Source organism: Macaca thibetana, chromosome 8 (genome assembly GCF_024542745.1).
Source record: "Macaca thibetana thibetana isolate TM-01 chromosome 8, ASM2454274v1, whole genome shotgun sequence".
NCBI classification, from domain to species: Eukaryota; Metazoa; Chordata; class Mammalia; order Primates; family Cercopithecidae; genus Macaca; species Macaca thibetana.
In genome coordinates this window covers 100,523,145-100,538,355 of record NC_065585.1, presented here as the reverse complement: position 1 = coordinate 100,538,355, position 15,211 = coordinate 100,523,145, and the positions used below count along the sequence as shown (strand labels likewise).

The 15,211-nt window shown below is 43.4% G+C and overlaps 1 protein-coding gene and 1 pseudogene across 1 annotated transcript in view; one reads left to right on the top strand and one right to left on the bottom strand.

The window, feature by feature from the left end:
- Window positions 1-14,831, top strand: part of CHRNB3 (cholinergic receptor nicotinic beta 3 subunit) — a 34,725-nt gene extending 19,894 nt beyond the window's left edge. The window contains exons 4-6 of the mRNA XM_050800408.1: window positions 9,596-9,705; window positions 10,340-11,222; window positions 13,914-14,831. Coding sequence (XP_050656365.1) covers window positions 9,596-9,705; window positions 10,340-11,222; window positions 13,914-14,048 — 1,128 coding nt within the window. The 3' untranslated portion in view covers window positions 14,049-14,831. The remainder of the gene's footprint in view (window positions 1-9,595; window positions 9,706-10,339; window positions 11,223-13,913) is intronic.
- On the bottom strand, window positions 4,918-5,618 carry LOC126960786 (60S ribosomal protein L7-like 1; annotated as a pseudogene).
- Window positions 14,832-15,211: the final 380 nt, after the last annotated feature.

Genomic DNA, 15,211 nt, shown 5'->3' with positions numbered 1-15,211 from the left:
GCTGGAGTGCAGTGGCATGATCTCAGCTCACTGCAACCTCCACATCCTGGGTTCAAGTAATTCTGCTTCAGCCTCTCGAGTAGCTGGGATTACAGGCGCTGGCCACCACGCCCAGCTAATTTTTGTATTTTTAGTAGAGAGGAGGGTTTCACCATGTTGGCCAGGCTGCCTCGAGCTCCTGACTTCAGGTTATGCACCCGCTTTGGCCTCCCAAAGTGCTGGGATTACAGGCGTGAGCCACTGCGCTGAGCGAAACTGACCTTTTTTGAAATGACACAAGGGTTGGCCCTTTTGCCTAGATGTTACCATAGAAATAATCACTATGACAACAAATGCCAAATTTACTCACTCCATATTTCCTGAGAGCCTACTCTGCACTGTGTAGGTGATGCAGGGTAGGTGAGCCCCAAAACTGGGGCTTAGCCTGGCTTCACCGAGAAAAGAACTCAAGGACAGCGGCAGCAGAGATACTGCTCCCTACAGACCACGGCTACCTGCCAGCAGTACGTCCAGACGAGGGCTGCAGTCATATTTAAACCCACCTTTAATTATATGCAAATTAAGGGGCAGTTTATGCAGAAATGTCTAGGTGGGTGGTAACTTCCAGGTCATTGCCATGGAAAGGGGTGGTAACTTCCGGGTGTTGCCTTGGTGATGGTAAACTGACATAGTGCCCTGGTGGCTGTGTCTTATGGAAAGCCGCTTATGCCCTGCCCTGTTTAGCTAGTTCTCAATCTGGTCCGGTACCCGAGTCCCCGCCTCTAGAATCAGTTTCACCTTCTGCCTCATAAGGCCCTGAGCTGGGCACTGTTGCATATAAAAATAAGACAATGAGAGGACTAAATGACTCGGCTTCACTGTAGCCGAGACAGTTTGTTCTCCTCTCCCCATGACAATCCTGAGGAAAATAAAACTGCTGGAATGTCTGCCAAGGCCAACATCTTAAAGTAGCAGTGTCTTTCCAACAGCTGATGTCTGTTTTAGATCAACAGAAAGTTCAGCAAACATGAAGGCCTTATTGGATAGACCCCTGGAGCTGATTTCTCAGGAGAAATAAGAAGTAGACCTGTTGTGGAAAGGTCAAGCTAGTCCTAGAGGTCTGGGTGATGTCCCCAAAATCTACCATCCACCACCTGGAATGGCACTTGTAAGTTCATGAATTCATCTCAGATCTTTACTCATGATCTGATTTTCCTTCCTTTTCTGCAACCTTACTCTGACCTTAGCAAAGGAGGCCAAGTTTGGACTTCTTATTCAAGTGGACCCTGGTAAGAATTGAGTAGGGCTCAAACGGCCTACTATATAAACTTGGGCAAGTCACTTCACCTCTCTGACCCTCAGTCTCTTCATCTATTAAATAGAGGTGATAACTAGCTCACAGTGTTGTCTGGGGGATTACATGAGATAATGTATGTGAATATGACTAGCTCAATAAATGTCACTTCCTGTTGCCGCTTTTGAGCTTTCTCATTTTTTTTTTTTTTTTTTTTTTTTTTTTGAGACAGAGTCTCACTCTGTCACCCAGGCTGGAGTGTAGAGTACAGTGGTGCAATCTCAACTCACTGCAACCTCCACCTCCTAGGTTCAAATGATTCTCGTACCTCATCCTCCTGAGTAGCTGTGATTACAGGCATGTGCCACCACGCCTAGCTAATTTTTGTATTTTTAGTAAAGATGGAGTTTCACCATGTTGGCTAGGCTGGTCTGGAACCCTGACCCCATGTAATCGCCTGCCTGGGCCTCCCAAAGTGCTGGGATTACACAGGTGAGCCACCATGCCTGGCCTTCATCCTTAATAACAAATCACATTTCTTGGCCTTAACAACTCACGAATTTAACAGGAATATGAAACATATAATATGTCATGTTGCTGCCTTTAAGATTAAAATGAATCAACAATAATTTGACTTTAAGAATTTCACATCTAAGATGACTGGAGATCCCAGAGATGTCCCAGAGACTGCATATCAAGACAACAGCAAAGAATATTTGTTCCTTATCTCTTGGTCTTTTTAGCATTGAAGTAAGAATAATTCGGGGACTTGGCCGAGTGCGGTGGCTCACACCTGTAATCCCAGCACTTTGGGAGGCCGAGGCAGGCAGATCACGAGGTCAGGAGATTGAGACCATCCTGGCTAACACAGTGAAACCCCGTCTCTACTAAAAATACAAAAAAATTAGCTGGGCATGGTGGCGGGTGCCTGTAGTCCCAGCTACTCGGGAGGCTGAGAGAGGAGAATGGCACGAACCTGGGAGGCGGAGCTTGCAGTGAGCCGAGATCACGCCACTGCACTCCAGCCTGGGTGACAGAGGGAGACTCTGTCTCAAAAAAAAAAAAAAATAAATAAAAATTTGGGGACTTTGTTTACAGTTTTCTTAAAAAGCTTATGATTTAGGTTTAAATAAAATTTGACTCTGGGTTGTGGTTTAGCTAGACATTTATGAGTGATCATTCAGGTAATACATGTAAGAAAAGACCATTTTAAAGGGTTATATATATATTTGAAATGGATTTGAAATTGCAATTTTTCTGAATGAGGAAACCTAGAGTTGGAGTGTTTTTCCATTTTTTTCTTAGTCATAGATTAACTTTGATATTTGGCTCTGACATACCCTTTGCGCTCCTGTTTCCTGCAAAAACAGGGCTCTCAAGCCAGGAACTGCTGTGATGCAGAGCTGGTGTTTGACAACGGCTTTGAGCGTCTCAGCTAGAACACACTATGCAAACATGGAATATTATTTCTCATCTCTTACCCTAAGAAAAGAGAGACAGGAGCTTAATCTCCAGATGTCACCAGGGTTTCAGAAAGAACAAAGAAGTGACCAGAAAACCTCGCAGCCCCTTAGAGAACAAGATAGAGGTTTGGGCTGTGGCTCCTCAGCTGGGCACTGCTAATTCCACCACTTGCAAATGTCCTGTGGCTTGTGCCATTCTAAACCCACAGTGGTCCTGGGCTACAGGGCACAGCCAGCTCTGTGGTGAACACGCATCGTGGCAGAAATTGGGTGGGCTGGGCGTGGTGGCTCCTGCCTGTAATCCCAACACTTTGGGAGGCCAAGGCAGGAGGATCACTTGAGGCTAGGAGTTTGAAACCAGCCTGGTCAACACAGGGAGTCCCCTGTCTGTACAAAAAATAAGAAAAATTAGCCGGGCGTGGTGGTGCATAACTTGTAGTCCTAGCTACTCGGGAGGCTGGGGTTGGAAGATGATTTGAGCCCAGGAGGTTGAAACTGCAATGAGCTGTGATCACACCATGGCACTCCAGCCTGGGCAACAGAGTGAGACCCTGTCTAAAAACAACAGGAAAGAAACTGGACGAACCCTCTGATGGGCATCTCAGGGAGAACGCTCTGTAATTCCCTGGTCTGATAGCAGAAGGACACTAAGGTTGTGAAGAATGCTCTCTCACCCTTGCAAAGCAATGCAGCAGCTGGAGATCAATGACTCGTCCAAGTTGTACAGCTAGTAAAGCACAGTCCTAGTGTGGAGCTCAGGGCTTGTGAGTGGAGTCTAGTGTGCTTTCTCTTTCGAGGCCACCAGTGTAAGCAGTATTGACCACAAGTCCCACCCAGCCTGTTTACTGGTTAGAAGCAACTGAGTCTGCTCTAGATCCCTTTAATATCCTCCTCAAGGATCTGAAGGCATCCCTCGTTCATGCTCTCCTTCCTTCCTGCCCCAGCACCTTCCCACAGGTGGTTCCATCTTTGGCCAGCCTTCTCAACCCTGTCCTGCTCAGAATCCTTCTTTTTTTTTTTTTTTTTTTTTTTTTTTTTTGAGACAGGGTCTTGCTCTGTCACCAGGCTAGAGTGCAGTGGCACAATCTTGGCTCACTGCAAACTCTGCCTCCTGGATTCAAGCGATTCTCCTGCCTCAGCCTCCCAAGTAGCTGGAACTAAAGACCTGTGCCACCATGCCCAGCTAATTTTAGTATTTTTAGTAGAGACAGGGTTTCACCATGTTAGCCAGGATGGTCTCGAACTCCTGACTTCGTGATCTGCCTGCCTCGGCCTCCCAAAGTGCTGGAATTACAGGCGTGAGCCACTGCGCCCAGCCCTCAGACTCCTTCTTACCCTGCATGTTTAGTCTAAATGTCATCTCCTTGGAAATGTTTTCCCTGTCTACTCCACTGTTCTGTATCCCATACCAAAACTGTCTCCTTTATAGCAACTGTCAGGAGGTGTGGGTATTTGTTAGTTGACTGATTTATCATCTGAGTCAGCCCCAGGATAAGAGGTCGAGGCAGCTGTGCTCAGTGCTAGTACATGCCTTGCATATTTGATGAATGAATGAACTCTTTGAAAACAGTGAGCCCCATAAACCACTATCTCCGTTTTATCTCTGGTCACAGCTGTTAATCCTGCTTTTGAAGGTCGGGTAAGCAACACAAATCTTTCTGACTTTCAAATGCCAAAACTGGACTGTGATGAGAGGTGCTTGCCATGGACATAAGCTACTGTCTTTTCTTTTTCTTCTTTTTTGAGATGGAGTTTTGCTCTTGTTGCATAGGCTGGAGTGCAATGGTGCAATCTTGGCTCACCACAACCTCCACCTCCGGGGTTCAAGCAATTCTCCTGCCTCAGCTTCCCTAGTAGCTGGGATTACAGGCATGAGCCCCCACACCTGGCTAATTTTTGTATTTTTAGTACAGATGGGGTTTCTCCATGTTGGACAGGCTGGTCTCAAACTCCCGACTTCAGGTGATCCGCCCACCTCGGCCTCCCAAAGTGCTGGGATTACAGACATGAGCCACTGCACCCGGCCAGCTACTGTCTTTTCTTTGACCCTTCCTTTCCAGTTTTTGAAGATAAAGCAGGAAATAAACCTCTCTGAAGATACTTGATAAAAATTCCCCCAAATACAAAAACACATGCTTCCAATTCATTGATAAAAAATTTACTGCAGTTTGGCACCTGGATCTAGTTCAGCTGGCAGATCAGCTGATTGATGCGTTCACCCTGATAGCCAGGTGTGCCCATCTCCTTGAGGAAGCCCACTCTATTTTTGGTAGCATGACAGGCCCCTGAGAGGTGGAAAGGGTGCAAGAACCATGAGATCTCCTGGAAATGCTTTCCCAGGTGCTCCTCAATCACTGTGTTGTCTGTCAGAGGAATGGTCTTATTCTTGACTTTGACTTGTCCACATTTCAAAATGAGCTCCTGGATAGACTTCAGATTTGGAAATCCCTAGGTTATATAAGGTTCCACTCTATGCAGCATTTTTAGGTTCTGAGGGGTGACTTTTACAAAGACACCACTAAAAATTTTCTTTAGGCAAAGTCTCACAGTGGTTCTCTGCACCAGTAAACTCATGCCATCAATCCTTTCGATGCATACAACAAAGGCCAAGGAATGTTTATCTGGCAATTCCAAGGCGCAAGGTTTCACTTCTAGTCGTCTGAGACACACCTTGTCACGTTTCTGCCACCAGGAATCATATAGGAATGATTCCAGTTGTTTAAACCTGAGCCTTTTTCCTTTTCTCTGCTCCTTCTTTGCAAAAGTGCCTGCTTTGCCTGGGTGGCTTTGAGGGCTTGATAAGCCTTCTTCATTTTCAGGAGATTTTCTGGAACCAAAGGGATTTTTCTTTGCTCTTGCTCTGCCATCTTTCTGGTGTTGCAGCTACTACTACTCAGTAATTAAGGCAAGGAATAGCATTCAAAGTTATTCAGATTGGAAAGGAAGAAATAAAACGCTCCACTTGCAAATGACATAATTGTCTATACAGAAAATCTACAGAAAATATCCCAAAACTAAATGAGCTAAGCCGGGTCACAGGACCAGGTCAATATGCAAAAGTCGATTGTATATTTAGATACTAACAATGAACGATTGGAATTTTAAAAATTAAATGACTTTCTTTTTTTTTTTTTTTTTTTTGAGACGGAGTCTGGCTCTGTCATCCAGGCTGGAGTACACTGGTGTGGTCTCGGCTCACTGCGACCTCTGCCCCCGGGTTCAAGCGATTCTCCTACCTCAGCCTCCCGAGTAGCTGGGATTACAGGCACCCATCATCATGCCTGACTAATTTTTATATTTTTATAGAGACTGGGCTTCACCATGAACTCTATAAAGGCTGGTCATGAACTCCTGACCTCAGGTGATCCACCCATCTTGGCCCCACAAACTGCTGGGATTACAGGCATAAGCCACTGCACCTGGCCTACTTAGGTGTAAATCTAACTAAATATGTGCAATGTCTGTAAGCCTAAAACTGCAAAACACTAACAAAACAACAACAACAAAAAATCAAGACCTAAGTAAATGGAGACATAAATAATATTCCTGGGCCAGGAGATTCCATATCATGGTGCCAGTTCTCACCAAACTAATCTGCATATTCAAATCAATCACAATTAAAATCTTGGCAGGATATCTTGTAGACAGCAACAAGCAGATTCAAAAATTTACTTAAAGCTATAATAACCAAGACAGTGTGATACTGTCCCAGGGCCAGTCACTGTGGCTCACACCTGTAATCCCAGCATTTTGGGAGGCCAAGGTGGGTGGATCACTTCAGGTCAGGAGTTCAAGACCAGCCTGGCCAAGATAGTGAAACCCTGTCTCTACTAAAAACACAAAAATTAGCCGGGCGTGGTGACACACCCCTGTAATCCCAGCTACTTGGGAGGCTGAAGCAGGAGAATTACTTGAACCTGGAAGGTGGAAGTTGCAGTGAGACGAGATCGCACCAATGCACTCCAGCCTAGGGGACAGAGTAAGACTCTGTCTTAAAAAAAAAAAAAAAAGAAAGAAAAAAAAAGACAGATACACAGATCAGTGAAACAGAACGGTCCAGAATGGACCCATGCACATACATAGTTAACTACATTTTGACAAATGTACAAAGGAAGTTCCATGGATAATGTTTAGTCTTCTCCACAAATGGTACTGAAACAATTAGACACTCACATGCAAAAGAAAATGAACCTCAACCCATTCCTGCACCTTTATAAAATATTAACTGAAAATGGATCTTAGACCTAAGTCGAGGCTGGTGATCACAAGGTCAAGAGATCAAGACCATTCTGGCCAAGACAGTGAAACCTCATCTCTACTAAAAATACAAAAATTAGCTGGGTGTGGTGGCATGCACCTGTAGTCCCAGTTACTCGGGAGGCTGAGGCAGGAGAATCGTTTGAACCCAGGAAGCAGAGGTTGCAGTGAGCCGAGATTGTGCTACTGCACTCCAGCCTGGTGACAGAGTGAGACTCTGTCTCAAAAAACAAAAAACTACAAAATTTCTAGGAGAAAGTATATAAGAAAATCTTTGTGACCCTGTGTTAGGCAAAGATTTCTTAGATATGACACAATCCATAAACAATAAAACTGATAAAATGAACTTTTAGAATTTCTGACTTGTGAAATACATTATTAAGAGGAAAAAAAGACTGAGAGAAGATGTTTGTAAATCAAATATTTGACAAACCACTTTTATCCAGAATGTATAAGGAACTCTTAAAACTCAGTAAGAAAACAAACAACTTGATTAAACATTATGCACTTGACCAAATACAATACATGGATGGCAGATAAACACATGAAGATATTAATGATTAGTCATTAGGAAAATGCATATTAAAAAAACACAATGAATCTGGGCTCAATGGCTCATGCCTGTAATCCCTACACTTTGGGAGGTGAGGCAGGAGATTTGCTTGAGCCTAGGGGTTCAAGACCAGCCTGGGCAACATAGGAAGACTTCATTTCTACAAAGCAAAACAATTAGCTGGGTGTGATGGTACACACCTGTGGTCCCAGCTACTTGGGAGCCTGAGGCAGGAGGATCACTTGAGCCCAGGAGGTTGAGGCTACAGTGAATCATGATGTCACCATAGCACTCCAGCCTGGGCAAAAGAACGAGATTCTGTCTCAAGTAAAAAAAAAAAAAAAAAAAAAAAAATGATGAATCTAAACGCATTGCTAAGTAAAGACGTCAGAATTGAAATGTTATGTTGATTCCATTTACATGACATTCTAGAAAAGGTGAAATTATAGAAAAAGAGAACAAATCAGGGATTTCTGAGGGTTGGAAATGTGGGAGGGGTTGATTACAAAAGGGCAGCACCTGGGAAATATTTTGGGCAAAAAAACTGTTTTGATGTCTTAATGCCTGCAGTTATTATACAGCTATTTGCATTAATAAGTGTAAACAAAAGAGTGAATTTTATTGTAAGTAAATTTTTACAAAGTGCATAAAGTGGAATTGAAACAAACCACAAATGCTACTATAAGTGAGTTCCCTCCAAGATTTCTGAGACTCAGACCTACCAATGATAGTAAGAGTCTCCTCAGCAGGAGACAAATTATTCCTAGCAAGGAGAATATATTTGCTCTTCAAAATAGGCAGAGGAGGAAGAAAAAAAGAGAAGCCCATGAGCACCAAGTAAACACAGTGAATACTTTATTATTGGGCTCTTAAATTGTCAGTTTCATATGCATGTTTTCCCATAAATATCATGCCATTTTGTTATACTTTCGATTCTAGTTTTTTAAAGGCCCATACATCTTAAACTTTGTTTTTGGGGGACCAAGTCTCAAAAATATTGCCTAAGATAGACAGTTTCCTCTGGGGTGTGGAGTTCCATCATTTGTCAGGCATCATGCATATTTCAGTATTTTACTATCTAGTGACATCATCCATCTGCTGATTCCTGATGTTTTAATGACAAAGTTGGCATCACTGGGCTCTGGGAAGCCTCATGCTGGGCATGCCCTTCTAACTCTCTGAACTCCTGCATCCTTATTCACCTACCCACATGAGAGGCTGTAGAATAGAAAAATTCAATTTTCAGGTCAGATTTCCTATGATTTTGGACCCAAAATCTTTTTAGTAGAGTCCACTCTGCTGTGATCGGGTCATCCATACACCATCCTCTTGACCTTCGCAGTCTGACCAATTCATGGTCAGGTTTATTTATCTAGATTAATCAGCCCCATAAAACATGCCATGTGATTTCATCCTTATGAAGAAAAATGTGTAAGTGCCTGGAGGCTAACAATATTAGGAATGTAACTTAAAATTATAATTGGGAGCTCCAAAAATAAATTCAGAACTTAAAAGAAAATGCTGGGAAAACATTTTTTATTGGATACAAGTTCTAATGTGATCAAGAAGAATTCATGGAAAATGGATGTCTCATATTAACATAGCAGGTGGATGTTCATCCAAGCCTCTTGAGTGGTGTTCAAAATCACTTGTACCTGTTAGCATGTGATTAAAGTATACACCCTCCTAGAATAAACTGAATTAGACACATCATTGCTTTTCTTTTGTTTGTTTGTTAAGAGAAAATAGGTTGAAAAGATAGATCATGAATTAGTGGCGTTTGTTGTAGAGCCTCTTCATGGTGAGGCAGATACAGTGATTTTGGAAATATGTAACATGCAAAGTGTGTGGGCCTGGGTGAGATCAGAGGCCAGGCTGGCCCAAGGTGAATCCTGTACTGAGTCCCCAGTAGGGTCACACAGTCCAACCAGGACAATTTCCTTTTCTTAATAAAACAGTGGCTTGATAAAGCTAACAGAAACTTGAAGATTTCAAGATCTAATATATTGAACTTTCAGAATAAAATCACAGTGTACCAATTTCATGCAGGAATGGACAGACCACAAGTTACGCTGGAATCCTGATGATTATGGTGGGATCCATTCCATTAAAGTTCCATCAGAATCTCTGTGGCTTCCTGACATAGTTCTTTTTGAAAAGTAAGTATCACATTGTTTCTCACTTATGGGGAAAAAAATAAATTTTTAAAAAAGTGAAAAAAAAAATTTTTTTTTAAAGTGAAAAAAAGAAAAGTAAATATCACAGAAGAAAACTATTTTTCCTGATTAACACCAGGAATAGAAAATTCTGATTCAGGCAAAAATACTTATTCAACTTTAAATAAAAAAAATTGTTTATTTTAAAACAGTTGCCTGGTGTTGCGGTAGAAAAGTCCTAAAATAGGGCAGGGCACGGTGGTTCATGCCTGTAATCTCAGCACTTTGGGAGGCCAAGGTGGGCTAATCATGAAGTCAGGAGTTCGGGACCAGCCTGGCAAATATGGTGAAACCCTGTCTCTACTAAAAATACAAAAACTTAGCTGGGCATGGTGGCAGGCGCCTGTAATCCCAGTTACTCAGGAGGCTGAGTCAGGAGAATTGCTTGAACCCAAGAGGTGTAGGTTGCAGTGAGCCGAGATGGTGCCACACCGCACTCCAGCCCTGGCGATAGAGTGAGACTCCATCTCAAAAAAGAAAAGAAAAGTTATAAAATAGAAATAGTCAATGCTGGGAAAAAGAACAAAAACTAGCAGGTGCTCCACCGACTGCTAAGGTGAAACTGCTTTGATTGCAGCGCTGACGGCCGTTTTGAAGGCTCCCTGATGACCAAGGTCATCGTGAAATCAAATGGAACCGTTGTCTGGACCCCTCCCGCCAGCTACAAAAGCTCCTGCACCATGGACGTCACGTTTTTCCCGTTCGACCGACAGAACTGCTCCATGAAGTTTGGATCCTGGACTTACGATGGCACCATGGTTGACCTCATTTTGATCAATGAAAATGTTGATAGAAAGGACTTCTTCGATAACGGAGAATGGGAAATACTGAACGCAAAGGGGATGAAGGGGAACAGAAGGGATGGCATGTACTCCTATCCCTTTATCACATATTCCTTCGTCCTGAGACGCCTGCCTTTATTCTATACACTCTTTCTCATCATCCCCTGCCTGGGGCTGTCTTTCCTAACAGTTCTCGTGTTCTATTTACCTTCAGATGAGGGAGAAAAACTTTCATTATCCACATCAGTCTTGGTTTCTCTGACTGTTTTCCTTTTAGTGATTGAAGAAATCATCCCATCGTCTTCCAAAGTCATTCCTCTCATTGGGGAGTACCTGCTGTTCATCATGATTTTCGTGACCCTGTCCATCATTGTTACCGTGTTTGTCATTAACGTTCACCATAGATCTTCTTCCACATACCACCCCATGGCCCCCTGGGTTAAGAGGTTCTTTCTGCAGAAACTTCCAAAATTACTTTGCATGAAAGACCACGTGGATCGCTACTCATTCCCAGAGAAAGAGGAGAGTCAACCAGTAGTGAAAGGCAAAGTCCTCAAAAAAAAGAAACAGAAACAGCTTAGTGATGGAGAAAAAGTTCTGGTTGCTTTTTTGGAAAAAGCTGCTGATTCTATTAGATACATTTCAAGACATGTGAAGAAAGAACATTTTATCAGCCAGGTGAGTAAACTGGTATTCCCAATTATGCCGCTATAAAGGTGGGCCAAAGACAAATATTTTGACATCTGTTTACCATAAAATGTTGTCATGGTTTAAATGTGACATTATAAGACATCCTTTTTGTACATGTACCATTTAAAGCAAGCCCTCACATAACATAGTGATCTTAGTATGAATTTTTAGGAAGTAGTTCACAAAAACTTAAGGAGCAAAAGTGAAGCAACTGTTGATTAAGCATTGTTTCTTATAATTGTTTCTTATAATTCTATATTAAATAATTCAATTACACATTTTTCTTTTTTTTTTTTTTTTGAGTCGGAGTCTCCCTCTGTCATCCAGGCTGGAGTGCAGTGGTGTGATTTCTGCTCACTGCAAGCTCCGCCTCCTGGGTTCACGCCATTCCCTTGCCTCAGCCTCCCGAGTAGCTGGGACTACAGGTGCCTGCCACCATGCCCGGCTAATTTTTTGTATTTTTAGTAGAGACGGGGTTTCACTGTGTTAGCCAGGACGGTCTTGATCTCCTGAACTCGTGATCAGCCCGCCTCGGCCTCCCAAAGTGCTGGGATTACAGGTGTGAGCCAACGCGCCCGGCCTCAATTACACATTTTAAGTTGGTTATCCTGGTCTCTGGTAATTTATCTCTCATTTTTCATGGGATGATAGATATGTTCAACCACAGTATTTAGAAATAAAAGACCAGAAATAATCAGATTTTTTGGTTAATAAAAAATTTAGTGTTACAACAGATATTTTGGTGAGGAAAGAGGATGTGGTTATTTACAGATTTTTTTTAAGTGTCCAGCAAAAAAAAAAAAAGTGATCTGTTGCCTACAGCAAGTAACATATTTTCAATTTATATAATAACTTCACTTTACAGAGTTCAAGTATTTTACTCTAAAATTGGTGAAAATTAGTGCCAAGAGCCTCATCCCCTAAACAAACTGATGAAAGAATTATTTTATTTTATTTTATTTTATTTTTTGAGATGGAGTCTCGCTCTGTCACCCAGGCTGGAGTGCAGTGGCGCCATCTCAGCTCACTGCAAGCTCCGCCTCCCAGGTTCACACCATTCTCTTGCCTCAGCCTCCTGAGTAGCTGGGACTATAGGCGCCCGCCACCACACCCAGCTAATTTTTTGTGTTTTTAGTACAGACAGGGTTTCACTGTGTTAGCCAGGATGGTCTCGATCTCCTGACATCGTGATCTGCCCGCCTTGGCCTCCCAAAGTGCTGGGATTACAGGAGTGAGCCACTGCACTCAGCTAAGAATTTTTTTTAGAATTATCCTTATACATTTTCTCTTGTGTTCTCAGACACTGCCTCATATACTCTCTCTCTTAACAATCTGTCATGTTTTTCATCCACTTAAATTGTTTTTAAAAGCACTAGAAAAGTGACTGCTGCTAGACAAGAAACATTCAGCTGTCAAGCTGGGCAGATTTTTTTGTTTGTTTCTTAACATCTTTTAAAAACAGGCTGGGCGTGCTGGCTCACCCCTGTAATCCCAGAACTTTGGGAGGCCGAGGTATGTGGATCACCTGAGGTCAGGAGCTCGAGACCAGCCTGGTCAACATGGTGAAACCCCCTCTCTACTAAAAATACAAAAATTAGCTGGGCATGGTGACAAGTGCCTGTAATCCCAGCTACTCGGGAGGCTGAGGCAGGAGAATCGCTTAAACCCAGGAGGCGGAGGTTGAAGTGAGCCAAGATTGCACCACTGAAGCCTGGGTGACAGAGCGAGACTATGTCTCAAAAAAACAAAACAAAAACCTGATACAAAGATTTCTTCCCTCCGTCCCAAGATGGAGGATATTTATTTACTCTAGAGGGATGAGGACTCCCCTTCCTTTCAGACTTCCTCAGCCAGTCGTGCCTTGACTTTGTGTTATGGACCTGTTGCCCACTCTCTGCATCTCCCCTCCCCTTCCTAGTAAAGGGGACTCAGTCTCCTGTCTCCTTCGTGAATTTCCGTCTTGTCCTGGTCGATTCTTCTGCTCGGCAGCACCCTTCCTTCTGGAGCTGCAGCACAGGTGGAGTGGAAGAAAAGAAAGCCTGTGACATTTGGCCACAAAAACTCTTAAATTATAAATTTGTGATTCTTTTCATACGAGTATCAGGAAGCACCCTAGTAAGATATACTGGCATACTAAGATACACTCCGCCTCCTGGGTTCAAGCAATTCTCCTGCCTCAGCCTCCCGAGTAGCTGGGATTACAGGCGCCCGCCACCATGCCCAACTGATTTTTGTATTTTTAGTAAAGAGGGGGTTTCACCATGTTGGCCAGGCTGGTCTCAAACTCCCAACCTCAGGTGATCCCCCCACCTCAGCCTCCCCAAAGTGCTGGGGTTACAGGTGTGAGCCACCATAACTGGCCTATACTGGCTTTTTATTCACATAAAAATCAGACTTTTCCCATTCTGATCAGGAATGTTGACATATGCACACAGAATTCTATTGTTTCTATTTTCCTTCTTCAGTGCTGATGACAGTGTTCCAAGATACTTCCTTTGGGCATGATTAGCGAAGTCCCTGAAAGAACCTGAGCCTGTAGTGTGGTTGGGACATTAGATGCATTTTGAAAACTTAAGTAAATGCTATAAATCTGAATGTTACTCTTTTTAAATCCCTTGAGATGAATTCAGAACAGTTGCTCAGTGTCTTGAGTGAAAGGCATCTTTTTCTCTTTTGCAGGTAGTACAAGACTGGAAATTTGTAGCTCAAGTTCTTGACCGAATCTTCCTGTGGCTCTTTCTGATAGTGTCAGTTACAGGCTCGGTTCTGATTTTTACCCCTGCTTTGAAGATGTGGCTACGTAGTTACCATTAGGCATTTAAAAGACGTAAAGACTAGATTACATCTTAGACCTGACATCTGGCTATTGCACAGACAGAATCCAAATGCACGTGCTTGTTCTATGAACCCTGATTGCGTTGTCTTCGTGGAAATGGAACATCTCCTCACAGGGGAAACTCTGGTAAATGTGCTCATTTGTGGTTGCCATGAGAGTGAACTGCTTTTAAAGAAAGTGACACCTCCTCAGGCCCCTGCCTTGGTTTCCCTGAACATTCAGGGAGGGATAATAGGTCCAGGCTTGAGCTCATAGCCAGAGTGCACAAAAAGCTGTTGCTACTTGGTGGAGGAACACCTCCTAGAACCAGCAGGCCTCGGTGGGGAGAGGGGGAATCCACCTGGAGTTTAAGGAGGTCTCCACATTGAACTATCTGTGTGGGCAGAGCCTGGATCTCCCACCCAGCACTGACCTCCTTGGTGGTTTTGTCTGAGTTGCAAACTGGGGCTGTGTTGTGCTTCTGTAGCAATGGGCCAGGCAAATCTCAAGAAGGGTTTGGGGATTACACTGGCAGGGCAGCTGGCACTACACACTTAACAATAATACAGATTCCAAGATGCCTGGCCTACCGAGGCGGATGTTATTCATGGTTTATTCCCAGCACGATAAGGCTTTCAGATGGTGAAACTGGAGCCCACTGTGAGCTGTGACTTGCTTTAAGGTCATGCATACCAAAATAACTCACAAAAGAAACAACCCTTTGCTACCAGAAGTGAATTCATTAATATCCATTATCTTTTCCTAGTAAACTAGGGTACAGAGCATTCTCTGATAATGGTTTTTGATGTCACCTCGTCTACTCGGACCATACCAACACTATCCCCTAGGCTCCCCCTTCTGTTTCCCTGTCTCCTGGCATCTGGGTGGGCTTCACCCCCACCCACCATCATTCCTCCTCTAAGACTCTGAGGGGAGTCTGCTCAGGTTCTTCTTGCCCTCCAAAATTGCTGCTGCCGCCAAATCCTTCCTGAATTTTAGCTTAAAGCAATTTTTCTCTCTGCCCAGTTACAAATCCAAATCCCTTTCTGGAGTACTTTTAGGCATGGCTCTTGCAAGCAGTTTGCAATCTAGGCTGGGTAGAGTGGCTCACACCTGTAATCCTAGCATTTTGGGAGGTCAAACCAGGAGGATTGCTTGAGGT